General features: G+C 44.5%; 1 protein-coding gene across 1 annotated transcript; it reads right to left on the bottom strand.

Moving 5' to 3' along the window:
• Positions 1 to 225: 225 nt before the first annotated feature.
• LOC138433225 (thioredoxin) lies at positions 226 to 12,784 on the bottom strand. Its single transcript, XM_069575455.1, has 6 exons — positions 12,547 to 12,784; positions 12,044 to 12,445; positions 7,894 to 7,998; positions 7,400 to 7,459; positions 875 to 940; positions 226 to 438 (listed from the first exon to the last, which is right to left on the bottom strand). The coding sequence occupies exons 2-6, from the start codon at positions 12,065 to 12,067 to the stop codon at positions 376 to 378; spliced, it is 318 nt and encodes a 105-aa protein (XP_069431556.1). The 5' UTR covers positions 12,068 to 12,445; positions 12,547 to 12,784; the 3' UTR covers positions 226 to 375.

Raw genomic sequence — 12,784 nt, 5'->3', positions numbered from 1 at the left:
TAAATTTAAAAAACCCCAAAAAACAGAATTTTAACATACTATTGTTATCTGTGCATTGCCCCCAGTAAGATTTTTCTAGAAATACACCCAAAAAACCCCTCAAACCAGTGGCCTACAAGTTTACCAAAAAAGAATCAAGAACATATGGAAGTAACTAGGATGTTAAATACCATCCAATGGCCGGTGTTCATTTATTTTGAAAACTAGGTAAAGACATGAGACAGGTTTAAAAAGTGTAGAGTTAATATTTTATTGTCACTTATCAGATGGCAGTAAGGTATATAATCTTCATACTTGATCTTTCCTTTGTGTAAATAAAAAAAAAAATTACAAGTTTAAACAGCCAATGGCTGGTCATGTCTTCAGAAAACATGATTAGATTAATTCATTAATGGTGGCTTCAAGTTTTTCCTTATTAGCTCCAGAAAATTCACTCACCTGTTGAGAGAATATTGAATGGCTATTAGATGTAGCACTGCATCCCTCTTTTGTGTATCAGATACGACTACAGAATGGGTAGACAGGAAGTATATACTTATTTAAAATGTACATCCATGGATAACACTCAAGTTCAACAACAACAAAAAGTCAAGGCTCAATTTTTCTACACAAATACCTCTGAACAAAGATAAATGCATTGTGATATAAATATGAAGTACCAATCACAGGGATTAATCAGCAAATCCCTGTGACTTAACAGAGATTAATCAATAATGAGGTGTCTCATTATGTACTTAATGAAGAATGACACATTTAAATATTCTTAAAAGGAAAAAATGGGGATGTGCTTCCCATGTGAAAGGTAAGTCGCTTGTTTGTTTATATGCCAGGCTAGCCTGTTACCCAGCTGGTTTTCAAGGTCAGGTGTACCTACCTTCTGTCCTTTTTTAAAAAACTGGAAGGTTGGCATGCATTTGACCTCACACTCTGCAGCAACATCCTGAGGGGAAGAGAGGTATAGCAAGAAGATAAAAACAAGACTGAGTATTGAGCGCTGACACCGTGATCTAAAACCAGATTGTTTTTCCTGTTACATACCCAGAACTCAACATTAGGGCTTTGTGTCAATGTTTACATGCCTATACAATGATACAGTGGCACAAAAGCCAAGTTGGTTCTATTCTCAATTAAAATTTTAAAATATGTACTCTCATCTTTGAGAGATACTAGCCTCAGATACTATACAGTGACTTAGTTTAACAGAATTATTCTGTTTTCTTGAAGTGAAGTATGTAGATGATGATCATAGGCTAAAGTTCAGAGTTAGCGAGAGGGACAACTTGTTTACAAAGGACGTGTTCAAGAAGAAAGTCACGGTAACCTACAGGACAGCTCCACACAGACTTTTCTGCTTTTACCACCCCTCACTTTCCACACCTTCTTCACACCAGGTTTTGGGGGAAGATTCCATGAAAATGTTTTGGACAAGAGTTTCAAGTGAACAGGTCCATTAGGGATTCAAAACATCAGCTCAGCACTCAGAGAGGGCAGGGAGAGAAATGCAGAAAGAACCATGCACTCTTAACTAACTGCGTGGTCAGCAAAAGCTGTGAAGAACAGCAACCAACGAGGCAGAAAGAACCCTGAGAAGCAGATCGCAGAAACCAAAGAACTTTCACAGGAAAGCAAGGTTGGTACAAACACCGTGGTGTCAGGGGTCTGGCAATGAGGAACACAGGAGTTAAAAACAGAGCGGGCCCGAGATTGAGCCACCAGTCAACGGAAGCAGCCTCACTTCACCTCTTCCCCTGAGACTGAAAGAAAAGTGTGGTTTAAATCTTCATGAAATTGCATGTGTACTGCTGCTAGTTTGGGCAGGAAGGGTGGCAGACAACTGCGGTTCTTTTCCTGATAACCTTTACTTTTTCTTTAAACACTGCACACCAAGCAGCACAGGGCAGTAAGGCTGCAATAAAATGGCTAGTAATGTACTGAATGCTGGTACATTCCAGGCACCAAACACTCACTGAAAGCAAGAGTTACATGGACATTAGCAAGAACATTTGTTTAAAACCATAATGAAGATTGTAACATTTTAATTGTACCAATTCCAGTAATTCAGGATGAAAAACTGGGGTGGAGAGTTGACCAGGAAGATAGTGAGCTGCACATGTCAGGGTTCAGGACCTTGAGGGTGAGTAATCAGGAGACCAGGCTTCCCAGATGGTGCTAGTGGTAAAGAACGCACCTGTCAATGTGGGAGACACAAGCGACGTGGGTTTGTGCCCTGGATTCAGAAGGTCCCTGGAGGAGGACATGGCAACCCACTCCAGTATTCTTGCCTGGAGAATCCCACGGACAGAGGAGCCTGGCAGGCTACAGCCCATAGGGTCACATAGAATTAGACATGACTGCGCAACTCAGCAGGCATGAACCAGGAGACCTGAAGATTAGAAGGGCAGGGGGACTGGTTTAGCTAAAAGATTAAAAAATGGTTGTCTATGGGATGAATCTGGTCCAGAGAGGTTGCTTGGTTCATGTAAGTGCTTTAAAAAAAAATCTCTGAACTGCTTGAATATTTGGGAACACTGGCTGGCTCCTCCCAGCACTGGAAAAGCAGCTGCTTACTGGAGTTCCCTCACTCTTAAGTCGCCAGGTGGGTATCATCTTTCATGCAAGCAGTTGGCAGAAGCCTCAGAAGAGGTGGGTGTTAGAAGGGCAATGGGGTCGAAATGGTGAGCCAGCCTCTCCCCGACTTCTAATCAGAGAAACATACAGGTGGTACAGCTGACCTTCATCACCCACGAGAGCATGCAAGACAACAGGATGTGGAGATAAGGAAGATGGAGCAGAAGGATCTCGAGCTCGCCTCCTCTCCTGAGCACATCAGAGTCACAACTAGCTGCTGAACATAACCATCAAGAAAGACTGGAAGCTACCAAAAAAGATATTCTACATCCAAAGACAGTAGGGCTTGGACACTGATCACAACTTTCAGGTGAGAAAGCTACTTCCAAAGCTTTATGAGCAGAAAACACAGGGTCCCAATCAATGGAAATGATAGTCTCATTCCTGTTCTCAGATTCTGGATACCTCACCCAGTCAGAGCCTGGCACTCCTGCACTGGTACAACTGCCTAACTTAAAATAAGCTAAGTCATGAAAACACTAATGCTTTTGAGAAAGCTTCCAAGTGTTTTAATCATGTTCATACGTTTTATGTCTTAAAATTGCAGTCTAAGTCTCTACATGATAAATTTTTTAGTTAAAGCATAAAGAATTCTCTCACTGGGTATGAAAGTGATATTACGTTGTTCTTCAATCCCCATCCCTCAAAGAGCTGCTAAGGGAATGAGAATATTCATTTTAAAGCCCCTAGATACACATGGTTAAACTACTTTGCAATTTGAATGTATCAATTTATCAGTATGTATCATGATTTTTGACATCCAGTTTGACGTTTCATGTAGTTAGATCCATCAGCCCTTCCCTACTCCAATCATTGACAGCATGGGGTTTACTGGATTTTTAATGACCTCAGTTAAGATTGTTGTTTACTTGCTAAGTTGTGTCTGACTCTTTGCAACCCCATGGACTGTATCACACCAGGCTCCTCTGTCCATGGGTTCCTCCAGGCAAGACTATTGGAATGGGTTGCCATTCCTTTTCCAGGGGATCTTCCTAACCCAGGGACCAAGTTGCATCTCCTGCACTGGCAGGCAGATTCTTTACCACTGAGCCACCAGAGAAGCCCCAAAAGGTTAGTAGTCTGTAGCTAATATTTAATCTCTATTACCTCTGTGAATGTTTTACTTTTTTTGTTTTCTATTACTTGTTCTATGCACTAATTTGCCCATTCCTGTGGGGATTTGAAAAGACACAGACACTTTAAAATTAAGGAGTTACTGTTGAGGTTTTAAAAATATCCTTAATCCTGAGTTGATCACTTCCCTCATTTAAAAACAGAAAGCGAGCCAATCCCTAATGGCACCCCAACTTCCTGCCATTAAAAGAAAAAAAAAAAACAATCTGGAATTTACGTATTCACAGCATAATCAGGATACACAACCCTTCCCTCATTCCCCTAAAACCTCCTCAGTGGCTCCTTTATGGTCAAACTGTATCCCACCCCACCCCACCCCTGATCTGTTCTGCATCACCATAGGTTTAGCCAATCTGAGCTTTTTATTACTTTTTACTAGTTAAGTATAACAGGGCTTCCCAGGTGGCTCAATAGTAAAGAATCTGCCTGTCAATGCAAGAGCTGCAGGTTCAATCCTGGGGTTGGGAAGATCCCCTGAAGGAAAAATGGCAACCCACTCCAGTATTCTTGCCTAGAGAATCCCATGGACAGAGGAGCCTGGCAAGATGCAGTCCATAGGGTTACCAAAGAGTTGGGCATGACTAAGCACACATGTACTAAATGTAACAAGGCTACATTTTACCTTAAATTTCTTTTTGGTGCTTTCTAGCTTAGCATTTTGTCCCACATGGTGTAGTGGTAAAGAATCTGTCTGCCAATGCAGGAGACCAAAGAGGTGGGTTCGAGCCCTTGGTCAGGGAGATCCCCCGGAGAAGGAAATGAAAACCTACTCGAGTATTCCTGCCTGGAAAATCCCAAGACAGTGGAACCTGCTGGTCTACAGTCCATGGGGTCACAAAGAGTTGGACACTACTAAGCAACTGAGCACGGAGGACCAAAGTACCTTTAAACCTGCTCTTGTCACCTTTTATCAACTCACTCCTGGCTATTCTAATCCAAATGGAGACACATCCTAAGTTACTTTGTTTCTTTTAACTTACAAGTATCATACTCTGTAGAGCTGGGAGTAGAGTCTACTCTTAAGGAAATAAGATCAGTCTATGATTTGCAAAAGTAGTTTTCACACTTTGCTATGCATACAGAGTTGTTCTGTATGTATACCACATTCTACGTCCATGCCTCTGACTGTCCATTTGATTTATTACACCTGAAAGATAATCTCCTCCAGCTCAAGTGTTTAGAGATTATTCTATTAAAACTAGGTGCTCTTTCCCCAAATCCTATGAACATTAAGTGCCCTGGGTTTGGAGTTTATGGGCAGCAATTATCTGCATAAAAAAATGTAAAAAAATATTCATTCCTAAAACATTCCATCTATGATATGATCTAATGTTCAAAATGATGATATCCCTGTTATCCTTCATCTGCATTCTTTACAAGCCAAAATGAGAAGACGGTTTTATCTACAGTGTTCCAAAGCAACCAGAGGATCCACTCCTGGAATCTGTAAATTCCACGGGGAATAATTCGTGGCATGACAATGAATTGCTTTTTGTTTGCATTACTTCCCTTGCTAATTCTGCTGACTGACCAGGTGTGCAGGAACAGACAGACTGTTACTATGCGTATCAGACAACCTAAGAGTTCTGGGATTCAGTTTTTAATGCTGCAGAAGATTGATAAGGCTATTTAGATGGTAGAATAGTAGTCACTAAAGAGTATGAACAAAAAACTACACGTTACTCAAAGCGCAAGGTCAGCTTATGAGAGGGTCATTTTAAGGTCTAGACACTTTCAGGGTGACGATGAGGATGCCAACCAGGCCTAAAGGAGGGACTGTCATACGGACATCTTGGCCTGCTCCACACACCTACTTCCCAGAGGCTCTGGACTGAGGCAAAGAGCATCTGCCCAGGGCCTGGCACAATACTACAGGGGCCAAATCCCCAGGCTCTGCCTCTGACCATTCTTCCTTCTGTGCTGCAGTCTCATCACCTGTGCAGTGGGGGTGCTGATAAAAACACTCCTCCTGGTTACTAGCTGGATGAAATGACCTAATACAGGTAGAGGGCTTAGTGCAGCATCTAGTATGTGTTAGTACTTCCAAATAAAAATGTATTCACTTGATGTCTGATAGGATTAGAACCAGTTTCTCTAGTCCCTTCCAGGTGCCATTTGTACCTGGCTAAAGTGACCAGATTAAGAGGAAAAAAAAAAAAAAAGGTTAAAACAAGGAGCAAGATTTTTTTCACACGTACTGTCTGCTCTTACTTAAAAAACCCAGGACACACAGAATAACTGTACTTGACAACCATATAAATTCATTCATTCTATACCTGCTATAGCCTGACAGGTGTGCTACATAAAGGGGAAACAGAGGTAAGACAAGGTCTCGGATTCAAAAAAACTGACAGACCATAATGAAGGACAGAAACAAAGATCAGAATAGTCACAGCTAAGCTCACTGAGAGCTTATCATGTACCAGGGACCATTCTGAACACGCACAGGTCTTATAAGATACTGACAACTGCCTTATGACGCTGCATCAATGTGATTTTACAGAGGCTCAGCCTGAGGCACAGAACAGAGCTTTACCAAGCACACATAGCTAACACGGGCCATGATCCTCCCATCCCACAACATTCAATCCAAGAAAAAGGGCAGAACACATCAGGGGAACACAGAGGAAGGGAACTAACCCAATCTGGGCATAGAAGGCAGTAACTAGAGAATTCCTGGAAAGGATGTGAAGTTTACGTCCAGGAGTTTGTCTGGCAAGAGATGAGAAATGTGCTGGGAATAAGCAATGCACTGCAGGGTGGAGCCCACAGGCTTAGGAAGTACTGCCACATCCCCCTTTTTATAGACCCTTCTGGATCTTTAGAATTTCCATGTTTGCTCAGTGAATAAGCAACCTTACAAAGCTGGTAGGGCAGGTATTAAGATCTGGTCATAGACAATGGAATCAAAGCTCAGAGGCGACAAGGATGAGCCTAAAGCAGAAGTCACTGGGCCAGGACTGGAACCCAGGTCTAGCACCCTTGTTGCCACTTTGTACGTAACCCACTCTCCTCCTTCTGAGGTTAGGTGAACCTGCCCACACACATTTAAATCCCAGCTCTGCTACTTACTGTAACTCTATGGCCAACCTGTTTGTTTTCCCATCTGTAAGATGGGCGATATGGCAGGACCAAGGATTAAATGAATTCATACTTGCTATGCTCTGAGAGGCGGCGAAGGACAGGGAGGTCTGGAGTGCTGCAGTCCACGGGGTCGCAATGAGTCAGACACGACTGAGCAACAATGTGCACAGAACAGTCTGCCTGACCTAAAGTGCTAAGCATATTTCTTTCCTCAGCTCTCTATCAAGGTACCCTGGTGTTTGTTTGGTCTTTTCAATTCTATTTGCTGAGCATCTTGGATTGTTAGGTAGACTATGTAGGCTTTTAGAAAGAGGACTAGTAAAGTCAGGAAATAGATGCCTCAATGATTTTGTTTTAGGATGTGATATACATAGCTCCTGACAGCTAAAATTAAGCTTAAAATTGGCACAAGTACCTGTTCTTCTGAAATAAACTTTTTAGCTAGGGTGGTAGTTGTAGTGTTTTTCTTATTTATGAGAACAAGCAATGTGCAATTCAGAGAACAAGGGCAAGGCAAAAAGTTCAGCATTATTCCGGATTTCTAGCCACATACCTGACAGTCATCCACATCTACTTCGAGGAACACCACGTTGGAATACTTTTCAGAGAGAGACTGGAGAATTAAAAAAAAAAAAATCCACAAAGATTTACCACTGGGTAGTGGCAGTCAATACACTTAAGCTTCTTAAAGGGAAACTTAAAAGTAGGGACTAAAGATGCAGATATTTAGACTAGGGACAGCTAAGCATAAAGGACATTTTCTCTGAATCAAATTCTTCTTAGTATAAAATAATTTAGAACACTGATTTTGATTCCTGAACTTCAAGTAGGGCCCATGTTTCAACTTGAAGAAAAACAAAATCACTTAGACAACCAAATTAAGTTTTGAAAGTTGTCTTCCATGGGCTGTATGTATCAAACTTAAGTTCTAAATTAAGTTGTTATGCTATGACTTTAGATGAAAGATCCAAAATTAAAACCTCTTTCCTCGTGTTGTGACCACCAACCCCAAACAGCTTACAAAAGCAGAAGCTGGCTCATACTTACATGAAAGAAAGGCTTGATCATTTTGCAAGGCCCACACCACGTGGCTGAGAAGTCGACTACTACCAGTTTCTCTCCTGCACTGTTCAAGGCTTCCTGAAAAGCATACTGAGGAGGGAAAGAGGAAAGCTAATGTTAAATTACATTTATTTCCAAAAGCCTTGATAAAACGTGACACAAAGCACAATCTGGACGTCCTATTTTCAGGGCCTGTTTTTTAATTTAAAAAATGAAAACCAAGCAAATAAACTGAAGAAATCCTACTGTGGTGTGTAGTGTTACTTGCTAAGAATGAAACAAGTATGATGTATACAGTGTATCAATATTCATGTCTTCACGAATACAAAATATTATTTGGTTAATCCACATCCAAACTAAGTAAATGAAAATAAAGACATTTGTATTAAAACTGCTTCCACATCAAATCTAGGTATATAGTAGACATTCATTAAATGCTTATTGATTGATGCAAAGAGTCACTCTTCAACTGAATGCCACAAATGCACAGAATTTTGCAACTAAAACACAAGTTGCTTTCAAAATCAAAACTTCTTGATTAAGCTAATTTTACCTATGTTAGAACATTCAAAAGCTCAAAAAAGAAAAAAAAAAGAAAATAACTTCTCCACACCCTTACACCCAATTACTGTTGACTTTTAAGCATATATCCTTATATTCTTTTTAATGCAGTTTCCAGAATTGAGATCATACTCTCGACTTATCATTAATTTCTGCTTTCATCGTTGACCAACTAAAAAAGTTTTAGTTCATGAAGGGAATTTTGTTATTTTTCATAAGCAATGCTTGTTGAATTCCACCAGCAGAAATGATCAAGAAATTCCTCACCACCAACCTCCCTGAATAATTTACCAATGGTGTTGATACTGTAACCCTAGCAATGTAACATTCTAGTTAACAAGGGACTCATTTTTAACCACAATTAGTCAGCTGCTGCTGACCAAAGCCACGGCCATGAAGAGAAATCAAAACACAAACATCTATATCTGAAGTCTCAGTTTTCTTCAAGGGAAAAGATGCCAGTCACATTGGTTTAATCAAAAACCAACACAACCACCCCCTTGCTTTGAAAGCTAAGAATCAGGTCAGATCTGGTCCAGTAAAGAAGGAAAGTAAATAAAGCACCATTAAAAAAATTTTTTTAAGTGAATTCCTCAGAAGTTAGTTCTCTAGATTTATTATTTCTACCTCATGTTTTAGGGAAACAATTCACAAATGGTGTTTCCCTGGGACGGTAGGTATGGTTTCTGTTTGCAGTTATGCAGGTACAAACCTGCACGCAAAGAAACACACCCCACCTTTGGGTATGACAAGGTAGGGGCACACAGGGTAAAAAGTAGAGAGATTATGTTTCCAAACCATCACCTATATTTTCCAGATGAATTTCCTTCAAAGCCTTCCCTAATGTGATTTTTTTTAGGTCAAACCAGCCATTCTTTACTGCAAGATCCAGGTAAGACAGGAAAATAAGGAATTACAGTGTCCGCTCAGATGAATGCATGATTTTGTGAACATGGTTGGCTTTCAGTCAATACTGGGGAGGTTACTTTCAATCTAGAATATCTTTCAGCAATAAATTTTGGCTTCACTGAACATGAGTCACACAGCCAGGTATAGGTAAGACTTCATGACAAATTCTATTCTCTGGCCACTTAAGTTTGCATCTTACTAAGAAGCAAACCATAATTTCTAGCTTCCAGAAACTACCAGTGAGCATTGATAAAGGCCCCCATCACTGACACAAAGGTTCTGAAAACAAAACAATGCACTCATATTTGGGGCAAATAAATAAGAGCAGCTTCCGGCATCTCTTTCCCTAAATACACCCATTCCAAAGGCAATCAACAAGCCTCAGAGTGGTTTGTAAAGCATTCAGTGAAAGTGCCCGTGTGTTCAAATTAGGAGTTCAAGAAACGGCAGTGGCCATTCTTGGAACAAACTGTTGATTTCTTCTTCCTCACTTTTATAGTCTAGGTATCCCACTTGGATCTGAAACAGACCCCAGTGGTTCTGAACTACCAAAACCTCAGCTGTCTTGGATGACCAATGGCACCAATTTTAGTCCATCAGAATGAAAATCAAAAGTGTACTCAACAGTTACAAGAAAACATTCAAATCAGCTTACCTTTTGATTGACTCTAGATCATAGTTTTGAAGACCCATTGATTACAACCCCAGATCAGTGCTTTTTCTGAGTAATGAACTTCCTGTCACCCTTGTACATCTTGCCATTAATGAGGGGAGGAAAGTGCCACAACTAAATAGGAAACTAAATATGGCAACTAAAATAGGAAAAGACTGAATTTTGAAAAGACTCTGCTCCAGGAATCAATCCATTTTTGGTTTGTAGTTGTATGGATTCTGAGACACATCAGCTAGACCAAAGATTTTTCACTCCTTTCATGGGTTTCAGAGATTCTACTGAAGAAGTCGCCAGCCTCTACAGAGGAACACCCCTTACTCCCCCCCCACCACCCCCTCTCGCCCAAGACTGTTACTAGTCATTCAGTAGATACTGACGCCAGGCTTTCCTGTGGCTCATGGTTAAGAAACCAGACGCAGGAAATGTGGGTTTGATCCCTGGGTTGGAAAGATCCCCTGGAGAAGCAAATGGCAACCGACTCCAGTATTCTTGCCCAGGAAATCCCATGGACAGAAAAGCCTAGCGAGCTACAGTCCATGGGGTCACAAGAGTCGACATGACTTCACAACTAAATACACAACCGATGTTGACCCTAACCTGAGGAAACAGCCTCAAGGCTGTATAAAGCCTAACAGAAACATTCATCGAAGCATGGAAAACTGCCTACAATGTCCAGCAATGTCTTCAGTTATTGAAATGATTCCAAAATCTTCTAATTACACAGAAAGAGTTCAGACTAAATGTGACCACAAACACACACCTCCCAAATAAAAACGTCAGTTATCTGTGGCTGCTTCTAGGAAACAGATCTCTCTCTTCCCAGATTTCCTACAATGATCTTTATGTTTCTTGATCGTAAAAGGAAGAAAAGGAACCATTAACACTGAAACCTCCATTCCTCGAAGCCAACCTCAGATCTGAACCAAGTTCGGGCACTCCACTCGCCTTTCCCTGCTTTACTGGGGTGGGAAGTTTTCTCCCACTGACTTTTCTGACTCTGGATTAGCATCCATTTCTTGGGGCGGGGGGCGCGCACAGTACACCAGACACTCAGGCTCTGAATTCTCTGAGCAGGAGAGTATTAAGTTTGCAATAACTCTCGATGCAACACTTTTTGCCTTGGGCATTCCTAAAAGGACACAACCGCCGTCGAGCACACGGCCGGGCGCGGCCGCACCCAGGGGACTCCGGGCTCCAGCGAACCCCACAGACCGAGAAAGAATCCCAGATGGGTAGGGCAGTGGAGGCCCCCGGGCCCAGCCTTGGGGACTGAGTCATTCCGAAGCCAGCGCTGCCGGAAACACGCCCCTGCGTCGCAGGAGGAGGAGTCCCGAGGGCGCGGCCCGGACTTCACTTCCTTGCCGCCACCTGGGCCACTAAAGCCGGACTCGTAGGGGTTGGGGTGGGGGTGTCTCCAGCCCGGAACCGCCCCTTTCACGCGGCCGCAGCACGCGTCACCTCTACGCCCCGGCAGCCGGGGGAGGGGGGGGGGTCTCCGGCCTAGACCCGCTCCCCAGGGAGCTCACTGCATCCAAAAGCGCGGGTGGATCACGCGGCTCCACGAGGAAGGAGTGGCGGCCAGCAAGCCCGGGCTTTCTTCAAGAAGCCCTCCACCTCCTTGCCCAGGCCCGTGTCCGGATAAAGATGGGGGGCCTAAGGCAGCCTCCCTGCATCCTCTACCCAATCGCTGCTTCCCGGGAAGAGGGGTGGCGGGGGCGCAGTGGAGGACTCCCGGGCGCTCTCCGCGCGCGTGCATCCTCCAGACACACTAAGTCACCTGGACAGGGAAGCCTGTCCGTCTCCTCCCTTCCTCCAGGGAACGCTCCACCGTCCCGGGCGCGCCCAGGCCCCGGCTTCCCGCAGTGCAAGGCCGAGCCGCCGCGTCCTCTTCCCCGAGGGATGCAGAGGGGTGGACTGCCCACCTTCGGCCCACCGCCTACCCCAGCTGCCCGGAGCTTCGTGCTGCGCCCTGGCATGCCCCGGAACGCGTACCTTGCTCTCAATCTGCTTCACCATCTTGGCAGCTGGGGGGTCTGATGAGCGACCTGACAGTGCAAGCGACGGAAACGGATGCGAGGCGCCGGACGGAGCTTAGGCAACTCGCAGCCCGCTTTCCTTTTATAGTAACGGTGGGCGGGGCGGGCGGGCGCGCGCGGCGTGCGTGCGGCGGGGACGCGCCCGCTCAGGCCTCCCGCGCCCGCGCCGGCGTCAGGGCTAGGCCCCGCCTCCCGAAGCCGCCGGGTCGGGGCGGGACGGCTGGCGGGGGCGGGACGGCTGGCAGGGGCGGGGCCGGAGGGGCCGGAGGGGCCGGGCGGGCGCGAGCGCGGGCGAGGGGCGGAGCTCCTGGGAGTTGTCTGGGCTCGAAACCTTCGGCATCGTCCACCTGTACCCCACCTGCGAGTGGGAAGGCGGGAGGGCCATCAGGTGACTTAAAGGGCGCATGCCGGCGGCCACTCCCTGATCTAGAGGGTCACCTGGAAAGGAGCCAGCCAGACCTTAATCGGACGCGCCCAGAGAAGAGGCCATTTACGGTTTCTCGGAAAGACCCGCTGTACCTCCGCCCCACAGTCTCGCGAACCCCCACAAAATGCTGAGTAACGATAACCAGGAAGTGTCTCTCGGTGTGAGCCCCCACTCGCCCTCGCCGCCTCCTTATCCGGAATGTACCGCGACGGTTCTCCTGGTTCCTTCTTCCTGTCCTTTCACTTTCACCCAGGAACCTGCTGTTGCATC

Source organism: Ovis canadensis, chromosome 2 (assembly GCF_042477335.2).
Source record: "Ovis canadensis isolate MfBH-ARS-UI-01 breed Bighorn chromosome 2, ARS-UI_OviCan_v2, whole genome shotgun sequence".
Classification (NCBI taxonomy): domain Eukaryota; kingdom Metazoa; phylum Chordata; class Mammalia; order Artiodactyla; family Bovidae; genus Ovis; species Ovis canadensis.
This window is presented reverse-complemented; position numbering and strand designations above follow the sequence as displayed.